The sequence below is a fragment of the Amphiura filiformis genome, chromosome 12 (genome assembly GCF_039555335.1).
Source record: "Amphiura filiformis chromosome 12, Afil_fr2py, whole genome shotgun sequence".
NCBI classification, from domain to species: Eukaryota; Metazoa; Echinodermata; class Ophiuroidea; order Amphilepidida; family Amphiuridae; genus Amphiura; species Amphiura filiformis.
This window is the reverse complement of record NC_092639.1, coordinates 27,769,584-27,782,449: the sequence shown is the minus strand read 5'-3', so window position 1 is coordinate 27,782,449 and position 12,866 is coordinate 27,769,584. Positions and strand designations below refer to the sequence as shown.

At 40.0% G+C, this 12,866-nt stretch overlaps 1 protein-coding gene across 1 annotated transcript in view; it reads right to left on the bottom strand.

The window, feature by feature from the left end:
- The window catches only part of LOC140166005 (transcription elongation factor SPT5-like), a 48,884-nt gene extending 36,179 nt beyond the window's left edge, over positions 1-12,705 (bottom strand). The window contains exons 1-9 of the mRNA XM_072189374.1: positions 12,375-12,705; positions 8,875-8,993; positions 6,932-7,430; positions 6,089-6,230; positions 5,371-5,499; positions 4,462-4,561; positions 3,110-3,330; positions 1,059-1,356; positions 54-129 (exon numbers count right to left, since the gene is read on the bottom strand). Of these exons, the coding sequence (XP_072045475.1) occupies positions 54-129; positions 1,059-1,356; positions 3,110-3,330; positions 4,462-4,561; positions 5,371-5,499; positions 6,089-6,230; positions 6,932-7,430; positions 8,875-8,961 (1,552 nt within the window). The 5' untranslated portion in view covers positions 8,962-8,993; positions 12,375-12,705. The remainder of the gene's footprint in view (positions 1-53; positions 130-1,058; positions 1,357-3,109; positions 3,331-4,461; positions 4,562-5,370; positions 5,500-6,088; positions 6,231-6,931; positions 7,431-8,874; positions 8,994-12,374) is intronic.
- Positions 12,706-12,866: the final 161 nt, after the last annotated feature.

Sequence of the window (12,866 nt, the reverse complement as noted above, 5' to 3'; positions counted from 1 at the left end):
AACACCAACACCTATTTATTTGGCTATTCATTTTCTGCATTAAATAAGGATACAATTCACATCTATTCCTTCTGGCTTGTCTTCAAACTTCTCCAGTTCAGCCAGGGTAGGTTTGATACCTTCGGCAAGCTGAAAATAAACAACAACAACAAAATAAACAACAATACTGGTAGGTATTAGTGCATCATAATAGGGTATTGACATGAACCTATCATGCAACATTAGGCTATTCCAGTTGAAATCCATACACCCCCTATGGAAGACATGACCTTAATCTTCCACACAGGGAGTGTGAATTTCAAATGGAGTTACCTGAATGGATGACTCCATTCGAAATCTATACCCCCTGTGTGGCAAATTTCATGTCTCCCATAGGGGATGCGTGGATTTCAAGTGGAATAACCCATTAGTTTTATTTTTGGGCTAGCCTCACAAAACAATGAAAGTCTAGCTATAACAGAATTTGTATAGCTACTTGATATTTGGCAAAATCTTAACGCAACAAGTTCTGTAAATTGTAATTCTAATTATACGCATCAAACAAAATATCACATCTCATCCTGTCTACTCCTATTTTGTGAGAACCTATTAGTTGTACATGTCACTATAAATACAAGAGCTGACTTCTAAGCCGTCATCTCTGTAGAATAAAAAAAAGTGGTGGCACCTGCAATTTTTTTCCGGGGGTGCGTTGCGGGAAAAGTGAATTTCAGGGGTGTCAAAAATCATGAAATTTCTGCAAAAGCAAAAAATTTTTGTGGAAATACTACATACTACCAAAATCTTTACAACATACAGTACACCAGGTCTCAAATTTTAATTTTTTGGGGCATCCATTTTCAAGGCCATTGGGTAAAGACAAAGAAGGGCATCAAGGCCAACAAGTGATGAACAATGCCTTGAAGATGAGAAAGATCTGGGGGCACCAAGGCCAAAACTGAAAAAGGGCAAAACTGAAAAAGGGCAGGCAATACTGAATAGCCTTAGTGACCGCCCTGAAATTTGAGCCCTGAAGCACACAGACAGACAGACAGACTGACAGACAAACACACACTTACAATAGCACTCATTGCAAACGTCTTGTACATGAATCCTTTACTGCTGTAGCGATTTCCCTCAAATATACTATAGTCACCATCCCTTGTGATATCGCCACCAATTGCTTTGATAGCATCGGGATCAAACAGTTTCTGCGCTGGTTGTCGCTTCTTCCTCTTCTCCGCAGCCGACAACGCTGTCCTCTGTATGCCTCTCATACGAGAGTAGTCTATACGTGGTATCATCTTGAGTGTGACTTGGTTGTTGGATGGGTCGTAGTAGTCCACTTGTGCCAGGTCATCTTTGAAGACGCCTCTCCTGCAAACGATGATGAAAAGAGGTTTGTGTTATAGTTATACTTAACAAAAAGTTCCGCAAGTGTTCGTATTACAAATGTTTCACTGGCAGTGGCGGCACAAGGACTTTTTTCCGGGGTTGAGGTGGGATGAGCAAAGTGAAATTGTTTGCAACCTGCTGACTTTGTCGACACATACATACATACATTACAGGCATTTATATAGCGCATCTACATAAAGAACGATGCACTTAAATCGGTAAAAATCGGTAAGCTGGGGCACATAAAACAATTTTCGGCTAAGGAAATATTTTGAGCAGTAAAACATACTGTATTGTTTGTAATAAACGCCCAGGGGGCGCATTGCATCTTTTGCAGGGGGTGTTTATTCAGTTAGAAGTGAATGTTAGTGAAAAAAGCTTCAAAATCAGCAGCAAACTTTTGAAGACTCACTCACATCCGGCTTCAAATTCAAGATGGAACATGATATTTTTGTGATTAATACAACAAAATGACATCCGTAAGTGCACCGTCAAACAAGAATCTGAAAAATTAGTGAAATATTCTACCATACTTAAGCAATGACTGGATTGAAGTTTATCATAACAGGTTTTGTCCATGCAATTTAGTGATTGTCACTGACATCACTGTTTTAAGCTTACACTATAGCCTACAGGGTGGAAATGTTTGCATTTTTATCCATTTTTTCATTAAAAAATTGGAGGGGGATATTTAATACAAACAATAAGGTATGAGAACATTTTACTGTATTTAAGCCAATATTTTTACATGAAGATTTTTTTGTGATTTGAAGCAAATGGAATATTTAGCGATTTGTTAATTTCACGGTTACTCAATCCTGTCCCATATGTTCAATGCTGCATTGAAAATTTTGCATAACACCAGTAAACACCACAAAACACCACAAGGATAACCACTGCGCATGCATGAATTCCATGTGGATGCCATGATACAATCACCTAGAGATATATATAATGTGCACGGAATCACTGGCCATCCCCGTGGCTACCGGGTAGTGATCATGTGCTTGGCATGCGCGGGGGTCTAAGGTTCGAAACCCAGGGGAACTAAGTGACTTCTTTGTTCATCTTCTCTACTTTTTGGTTTCTTCTTTAACTTCTGATAGCAAAAAGTAGTATTCAGTTAACTAACATGTGTTTCAGGGTTCGCAGGTTTTTGCCGCAGGTGGAACAAAACGTGGTTTTAACCGCGGTTTTAACCGCTTGGCAAAAACAGTTTTTGCCAGTTTTTGCCGGCAAAAATGGCAAAAACTAAAAAGTGATTTGAAGTTCAGTTTTTTCATCTCAAAACAAATTATTAAGTTACAAAAATAATTTCCTGAGTGTAACAAGGCCAGATTTTTAATTATAAGTAACATAAAAGTAAAATTAAAGGCATGCATTTTCATTGCTCAAGTGCATTTAACCGAAATGTGGCATATATCAAATTCAAAACTTTTTCATTTTAAGGACTTGATGAGACAAAAAATAAGTTGAATGATTCATTAAAAGTTGTGTGTTACTGTTTATGAGCTTTCTGTGTTACTTTTTAATAATTGAGTGACTATAAGTGAGTTTTTGCCAGTTTTTGCCATTTTAGCCTGTTTAAACCAGGCAAAAACTGGCAAAAACAGCTTTTTTGCCAGTTTTGCCGGCAAAAACCGAACCCTGATGTGTTTTCCCAGATTGAGGCCTATGTTAATAATGTGGTTGTGGCTTTATTCAAGAAAATAAAACCTTCCACGAACTGACTTACTTCAATCTGACCCAAGAGTTATTCTTCAGAGTTGTGACTTCCTTGACCACCTTTAAGACATCGGTCATTTCTTTGATGGGCACCATCTTCTGGTTCCATTGGCCAAGACGAAGGTTACTGACCCCTTGAATGGCTTGCTTGAGATGGGTCTGCTTGAAGGCTTCAATGTAGATGTAACCTTTGAGGCCTTCAACTGCAACCACCGACTTGATTTGCAGAGGCTGTAAAAATAAACATATGGAAGGATTATCAAGGTTTTTTTTATTTGATTTGTTCAGGTTTTTTGATAACCCTGGATAACCCAAGAAAGCCTCTATTGAAGCTTATTTCCATTGGGGTCCATTTGAAAACTGGGGCGGGTTAAGAACAGTCAGGGGTAAACACCCTACTCTTTTTGAAACCGGCTGCGAGATACATGTACAGGTATGGCTCTCTGCACATGGGACCGACGGCTTAACGTCCCCTCCGAAGGACAGCGTACTTTCATGACTCATTTACCCAATTCTAAATGAACCATGAAGTCTGAATTTAATCTACATATGTTGCCAATTAATTTCACACTTTTTTTTCCAAGTCAATATCCCAGCAAATTGCCACCACCAGGAATTGAACCCGGGACCTCATGCACTAAAGGCAAGTACCTTAACCATTGCACCACGCTCTCTCATAGAACATATAGATAAGTAAATAATGGTTACCTGGTGTGCAAAAACACATCCCCACCTAATTTTGTGACCTTGAGCTATAAGAAAAATACTTTTTCTGATGACCAGAGGAATACTTTGGTTGGTTTAACACAAATTTAAGTATTCAATTTTGAAATTTGACCTTATATAACCTTTGACCATATGCTGGGACCCTATGCAAAATATTGATTTACTAGTAGTTGGCTAAGTAATAAATCACATTTGTAGGGGAGAGGGAAGGGTAAGCCAATAGTTTCTGTTGACCATTCCCTTACTTTATCTTAATGCTGGAATGCAATTCATTTCCTTATAAATCACATTTGTAGGTGAAGAGGGAGGAAAGGTAAACCAATTGACCTTTTCGGTAAATCCCATAACCCTTTGCGAGTACACCTAAGAACTCGTCATTTTGCATCACGCCGCTCTGCGCCGATGCGCACATCATTTATCGAACATCGTTACTGCGCATTGCAAGTCGGTGTGACGTAAAATGACGAGTTCTCAGGTGTACTCGCAAAGGGTTATGGGACTTACCGAAAAGGTCAATTGTTTCCACTGACCATTCCATTTATCATGATACTGAAATGCAAATTATTTGCTCATAAATCAGATTTGTAGGGATGAGGGAATTAAAAGGAAAGGGGTAAACCAATACTTTTCACTGACCTCATCTTGATACTGGAATGCAATAAATTTCCTCATCAGTCCTATAGCTGTCGCTTTTTCTTCACCGATCTGACATCGTACCATCCACAAATTCGGGTCCCTGTGTAAAATGAATGTTGTCAATATCTACATTATAATTTATTCTTAGTCAGTGGCTGTGGGTTAGCTTGTTAGCGCTGAATTTCATTGGTTTCTGCATGCTGTCTTATCACACGGTAGACAGCAGCAACCTCGTCGTCGCAGTAGACGATGTCGAGGCGCAAGTATGTAACACGTTCTAGAGCATAATACGCAAACGAGATCGCAGTACACGCAACTAAAATGGTAAACAAGGGAGTTTTAATGATGGTAACTTAATATATTTGCTTAAGAAAAAAGTGTTTAGTTATTAAAAGAATATTTAACTGACTAAGAATGAGAAGTGGATGCTGGTGCTCGCCGGCATGCACTACTCAAAATATTGAACCTGCCTGTCGTCTATCACACGGTAGAGATTAGTAAAAAAAATTCCTATTATTTTTTCTCCAATTCGGGTAAATGAGATGCAAGTTATAATGACCATATTTCTGTTTGTTATTTACATGAACAACCAAACTTTAGACAGAGGTTTTTATACATCAGTTGATCAACAGGGTTCCTGCACCTTGAAGCCTTTATAAAATTCAAGGACTTTCAAGATATAAAAGGATGATTTTCAAGGACTTACCACAACACAAAAATCATGATGCAGCTTGTATAAGTGGCAGCTCCTCTCCAGTCCTCAAAATTGGTAAAATTCCAATTTTCAAGGATTTTCAAGGACTGTGTGCAAATTTCCAGGACTTTCAAGGCCTTGAAAAGGTGTTTTCAAATTCAATGACTTTCAAGAACCGTGGGAACCCTGTATCAAATTATCTAAAGTAATCTTACTTGACACCAGGCAGCAGACCCTGCTGGGTGATAGCATCTGGGAGTTCATCTTCATCTGCATAACGACTGCTGGATGTTTCGGCATACTTCCTCTTGTAGTAGGCTTCTATTTCATCTTCTTTCTCAGATCTGTATTGTAAAAGACGTAAACAAACAGGTGAGTGTGGTAATAACTAATCATGATATCCATAAGCCACTTTTTTCCAGTTTTAGCAAAAAAATGGCAGAGTACATTACTGTACTTTTAAACATTAATCTTAAAGGAAAAGAGTCAATTTTATAAATTGTCACCAAACAGTTGTGTATGAGAAGCAATGATATTTAGTGAAACTATATACCAAAATATCTAATGGCTAATGCGAAAAACAAATTGATTGACATGGTTTGATTTTTAAATTATGCTTTAATAGTTAATCTCATCTCTTAAAATTGAACTCTGGGCTCTTGTAATTTGATTTTGTGGCTAGTGACCACCTGTCCACATCATTGGTGCAGTACCATTAAATTTTTCATGCAAGTAAAGAACTAGGGCAAGGCTTGTAAACATATCGAATAATAACCTTTGGGTAACCCCTTCCAGAAATTCAGACCCTGGTACCTTAGGGACGAGCAGGTACCCCAAGTTCAAAATTTGTCCTCGACCTAGCTATGAGAGAAATCCATTGACTTGAAATGGTTTGACCTTTTGGGAGGGGGACACTGTACATAGCAGTATTACCTGAGAAGTTGTTCAAGACGTCTTGCACCATGGCGCTGACTTTCATCCTGGTCTTTTGATGTCAAGTCGTTAATCAACTCCTTGGCTCCTTCCTCCCACTTATCTTCGTCCTCTTCATCCTCATCGTCTTCCTCATCGACATCTATTATGGACGGACAGATGGCAATATTATTAGTAAGCTTGACACAATGTACAATTATAATCAAGGATACAAGTGTGTATTTGCTCAATTTCATGAAAAACGAACTGGTGTTTGGCCAGATAACAGAGCATGGCATCAAACACTTTTGAAAAACGTTTTTGCTCTTTTTATGAAGAAATATTATCATCCAATTTCGGAAATGTAAAACAAATCATTTCCGTGATTTTTTTATACGGCACAATTTCCTTAAATTCAGAAATTTATGGAAAACATGCATACCTGTATAAAGATTGTAACAAATCATCTTTTACTCAATTTTGAGCTAGGAAGAATTTTGAATCGTGCCAAATGATAATGTGAGTATTTTTAACACAATAACTGGGCAGGATGACGAGATTGTTAGTTAAACCCTGCTGCTAATAACGTGGAAAAAAAGTATTTGATTGTCCTTATCTGACCATATAAAAAAAAAAAGACCCAAATCCAGGAGCCCCAAGGTGGGCCCCTGGAATACCCGTTTTGGGCTTCGCAACCAGGCGCTAACGATGCACGCATTTGGACAATCACACTCATCATTCACAAAATAGCAATAGCACTCCTTACAAGTTTGAAGTGTGCTATTTATTACACACCTGAATTTTTTAAACTCAAAGCCAGGTACATGCCTGAGTACCAGGTCTAATTGATTTTCGTTCACTCACCAGCTTCATCCAAGATGAAACCACCAAGCCTAGGTCTCTTCTTCGCCCTCCGTCCGGTTTCCAATTGTTCATCATCCTCTTCTGAATCATAGTCATCCTCCTCGTTAGTAATATCCTCTCCCTCCGGCTCCTCCTCTTCCTCGCCCAGCTCATCATCATCTTCGTTTGCTTCTATGGCCTCACTTCCAGCATCGCTCCCTTGATCTATATCACTACTGGGTTGTTCCACGTCGCTGCTAGCTCCCACATCACTTCCTCCACCGGCGTCACTTCCCATATCACTTCCTCCTCCACTTCCTCTATCACTGCCTACATCGCTGCCGGCATCACTCCGGGTTTCGTCTACGTCGCTGCCGACGTCACTTCGGGTCTCGCCTTCTTCCACTTCGTCGTCACTTCCTGCTGGGCTACCAATGCTCCCTGCTGGGCTACCCATACTTCCAGCTGGGCTACCCATACTTCCTGCTGGGCTACCGGGACTTCCTGCTGGACTTTCATCCTATGAAGAAAAAAAACCAAGAAACATGAAAAATTTTGCTCCATGATTGAAGCATATAAATTAGGGCTAACATTTTCAACCTAATTCTTATGCAAGTCATTTCAAGAACATGCTCACAAAGTCATTTTTAAAACAAATAAATGTGCACATTATAATTGGTATAATATATGAGTTGACCTTAATATTTATCAACAAAGGCAAGGGACTGGTATATCGATATGCTTGAGCGAACTGCTTACAACCAGTATATCGATATGTTTGAGCGAATTGCTTACAACCACTACACTGTTCACAGGGATGCAAGTGACTGGTTAAAAAAAACACCAGAAAATTAGCCTAATTGTGATGTTTAAAAGGACAGGTCCTGAAAAAAATATGATGCACACGCATACTCCCAGGCAAGGAAAAATGGGTATTGTGATGATGCATGTGCATACTGCCAGTTAAAGACGCCACAAGTCAACTCATCTACAGTTAGTTTCTCTTTATTGGGCTATTCCAGTTGAAACCCATACACCCCCTATGGAAGACACAACCTTAATCTTTCACACAGGGAGTGTGAATTTCAAATGGGATCACCTGAATCCATGGATGACTCCCAATTGCAATTTACACCAGGGAAGAGTAAGGTCATGAATGTCTACCACAGGGGGTGTAAGGGTTTCAACTGTAATAGCCCAATAACCACTGATACTGGCCAGTAGATCATTTATACAACACACTGTACAGAAAATTGCAGTTTGACCAAAAAAAAAAAAAGGAAAAAAAGAGCTACATTTTGTAAGCTTGTACAAGTTTGGGTCACTACATGCACACAAATTATAAGTTATAAACATGCTACATGTAGATTCAAAAACTTACGACTCTTATGAATCAGAATCTGGTTCTAATGAATTGGGCTATTCTAGCTGATATCTATGTACCCCCTGGCCCATATGGCAGGCATGACCTTAATCTCCCACACAGGGGGTATAGATTTCAAATTGAGTCATCAATTCAGGTGACCCCAATTTGAAATTCACACTCTATCTGTGGAAGGTTAGAGGTTGCATCTTCCATAGGGGGCATATGGATTTCAACTGGAATAGCCTATTGGGTTTCTATTGTCTAAATTGTAAGTTCCAAAGTTTCTCTTCATTGCCAAACTATGACTTTATAAAGACTTTTCAGTAAAATATTAGAAATGTTCATTTTAGAAAGATGTCACATGCATGAAACAAAAACACCACATCACACACTAGCAGCAGCACGCTCCATTGCTCATACTTGACACAGTGTCGCAGTGTCGTCACTGCATGGACATATTAATAATATGTGTTTAAATCACCAATCAATATTGTTTGAATATATATTTTGATGCTCGCGCATGATCTGTGTTTTTTTGTAAAAGTCCTCCTGAAGAGGTGGAACATGTTTTACATAATATTGAATAAAATCACCATACCTCATTATCACTATTCTGAACGCTGTTATCACTATCTTGTGCCTGCTCTTCCGCATCTGAGAATTGACTACCCTCACTGTCCGACATACTGCATGGATTGAATTGCTTTCAAATGATACCTAGAAATTGGTAAAAACATGATAAATAAACAAAATGAGTACTGTCTGAAAAGTTATAGTCTCATGACCACTGCTTTTCCCCCCATGTAAAAGAAGTGTGTGCTAGAGTGAATTCCCAATCAGTCCCCACCACCCTAAGTCCCTAATTGACAATAAAACACACTTTTCAGACTAAAAATATCATTAATACCTTCAAATTTAAAGGAGGAGTGACACAGGTCAAGAATATATAAAAGACAACCACATGGGCCAATCAGTGGTTCACAGCAGCTTAGGAACAACAAGAGTGAAGGAGTACAGTAAAGCATCAGACATGAGTAATAGTGCTACTCGGCTCTTGAAGGATGGTGCGCCGTTGTCAGATATGTGACATACATGTGTATAATATAGTTTGGGGACAACCAAAATGTTTTGAGGAGAAGCAGAATTCATGCTTTAGTTATCCTCGGGACAACCTCCATATTTTCCTTATTTCGGACACTGTCTCTGACTACTCCATCTGGTAAGCTATTCCCACGTGAACTGCAGTGTGGACTGGATGAAGGTCCTGCCACTATAGATATGGTTCTAGAATATGGTACTGTGACTATGACATGAGAGTATGGCAAGGAGCAGGTAGCTCTTCTGACTACAAATGGCTTTGGTAGCAGTGCCTTCAGCAGGGCACAAGCTGGAGTGCATTTTGTAGAGGACTGTTGCTGCAGCCAATTGACATCTTTGATGGAGAAATGCAATATTTAGCACTGCTTGCTTCATCTTCGCTCATCAGGCCTATGATTCGAAGGGCATTCCTTTGGATAGAGTATCTATAGTACGGTAATCCTAGAGTGGTGGCGCTGGCACTCATCCAAGACAGTGTCAGCGAGGCACTGAGGTGTATTTTATCACACTGCAAACTTGAGTCTTGTAAATGGTTGCTCTACCTCTGACATCAAGTTTATTTGCAACCCTCCTCAGAGCGCCCCGCTTCTGTCCTGCTCTGGATGAGACGTTAGAAATGTGTTTTGTCCAGGTCAGCTTGCTGTTGACAGTGACTCCCTGGATCTCCAGCTGCTCCTTCTCAACTAGTTTGGTGGTACCAAACAGAAGATCTAGCTTGGTAGGATTCCTCTTTATATTGTCATTGTCTTACATTTTGATGGCTCAAAGGTCACCTTCCATCTGTCTGCCCAGATCTCTGGTCAGGCTAGCAGTACAGTTTCAGGGTTGTCAGATGTAATCTCACAAAACTAGGTTGAATCATCTGCGTAGAGGTATATGTAGAGTTGGTTTTCACATCACCCGTCCCAGGTCATCAAAGAAGACAGAACAAAAGTGGGCCTAATATTGACCAGGGGAACTGATGATGCAATTGATGGAGGAAGTACTTGATGACTGGCCAGATAAGACGACTTGGAGCAATCTGTCAGGTAGCTCCTAATCCTGTTGAGCAGTTTGCCGGATACTCCTTTTGCCATTAATTTCGAGCAAAGGTCATTGCGAAAAGTAAAATGTTTTTGTCAAATCCTATTACAAATTAAAGCCGTCCAGCGTATTATTTTGCACTGTGACAACTACATCGTCGTCATCATGACGGGTCAAGTCATGATTTAGGCCTATAGGTCCGCGTCCATGCATGCATCCTATATGCACACATGACCAATTGACATGATCATGATCGGTGCAGGCAACAAACGGCTATGGGATGCCAGGTAACCTTCTGGTATTTTCTTGTCAACCTAACCCCCCAATTTGATATCGATTGACAGGATAGCAGTCAACGGATTACTGCTTACTATGCAACATTAACAACAATAGGTTAGACTCGCTCACCAGTCCTACGATACATACCCTACCTAAGGACTGGCTCACACCATTTTGTCTGTCTATGGAAAATACACACTTAACGGTTTGCGCAGGTCAGATATTCGAAAAATTTCTTCAAAATTTCATCAAAGGTATATAAAGCCGCTTCTGTGCTAGCCCAAAACATCATGGCCCTAGTTGTTCCTTCCTAACCATCGGCATAGGGCCAACGCGGTACCAAGTTAAAAAGTCGGGCACCCCGAGGCCTGAACTCATGTCGCGGTGATGACGTCACACTGACGGCATCTATTTATAGGAAGAATTCAAAACATGGCGACGATAACGGTCACAAGTCTGGTCTTTTACATCCTCAAATGTGCTCAAAATTTACGAACATGCACCAAGTATGTTTTGTTCAATCCACGTGAGGAATGGTAGGAAGTGGTATTTATGAGAAAAAGTGGTATTTTATGTGTACCCTGGAAAGGTTTAAGGTAGACATCTCAGACCTTCGTACAGAGTAGGAGGACAGTGGAAATCGTAGTGACGTAGCCCGAAACATCATGGCCCTGTTCCTTCCTCACTAGGGCCATGAGTGCCATACGTCACGTAAAAACGGCTTAACGGGCACCCACCGTGAAGTCACGTCAGCGGTGATGACGTCACACTGACGGCATCTATTTATAGGAAGAATTCAAAACACGGCGACGATAACAGTCACAAGTCTGGTCTTTTACATCCTCAAAATTTACGAACATGCACCAAATAATATGTTTTGTTTAAGTCTCATCTTCATGTGAAGTGGCATTTATCTATGAGAAAAAGTGGAATTTTATGTGTACCCTATACCCTGGACCAGATATATGCTCAGGAGTCTCAGACCTTCGTACGGAGAAGGACAGTGGAAATCGTAGTGACGGAGGCCTGTGTGAGTACCTCGGGCTACTTCTGTCAGTCTGTGCCAGTTGTATGAATTGGAATAGTCCGAATAATCAGACCCAGAACAAAATATTAATTTCTGACATGATCTTGTACTGGGTCTGAACTGTTTCCATATGAAATCTTGATGGCAAATTGGACAATAGAAGTGCATGGTTCTACGTGACAGCTTTTTAATCCCTATTCAGGTTACGTGAATCACGCTATTGTGGACCATCCTTCTGATACTTGAGTGTTTGGACACGCGGAACGGTTTTTGTCTACCTCTCTGTTTGTAAACAAACCAGGAGGTCGAAATAAATCCTCCTCGCCGAATCACGAAAGTCAGCGTAATAGTACGGCACTAGAATTGGAACTGCTTCTGACGTTCTGTGCAGGCATGTCGCGCCGCAAGCGCAATGTGATTGTCATTGTGCAAGGACTATGCTTGGATCGAGTTTTGGCAAAACATTATAGTCTTACTGTTTACAGAGCTTTCGCTTAGCTTAGCCTGTGCTCACATGTTGAGTTGCACTCTGCAGTGGATGTGGTGGGAGCGTGTGTTGCAATCAATTGTCTATGCGTTCCATGCGCGATGGCTGGCCTCAGTTTAGGGTCACATTTAAACTCATTTTATTCAAGTACCTGATTAATTTTATGCAATAAAATCTAGCATACCTTGTTCTTGAGATTGATATGTACGCCAAAATCAATTCCACTAAGGCAGAAAACATACAGATTTCATGAAATAGGCGATTTTTTGTCGAGGCTAGATGCGTGCTTCACAGATTCGGTCCAATTTTTCCTTCATTGTAATTTAGTGATGCTAGATAATTGCACATACCCGTCCCAAATTCTATTAATTTTATCACCATAACTACTCAATAAATGATCCCTAATTTATGACATTATTTTGCTTATGGCTTTTCCTTTAAAAACTGATCGTTAAGTTTTTATATCTTGCCTACTGTAAAAAAAATATACTAATATAGGGAAATTACGGATCTGTGGCATTGCGCCAGACGAAAGACCTGTGCAAATTTCTGAGGTTCGCGTAATCATGAATATTCATTTCAAGTGTAATGTATACTAAATGGGCCATACTTGCTCATTTTTGGATCATGATTATATCGTCAAAAATGTAATCGTACAAAATTTTCAGAATTCTGG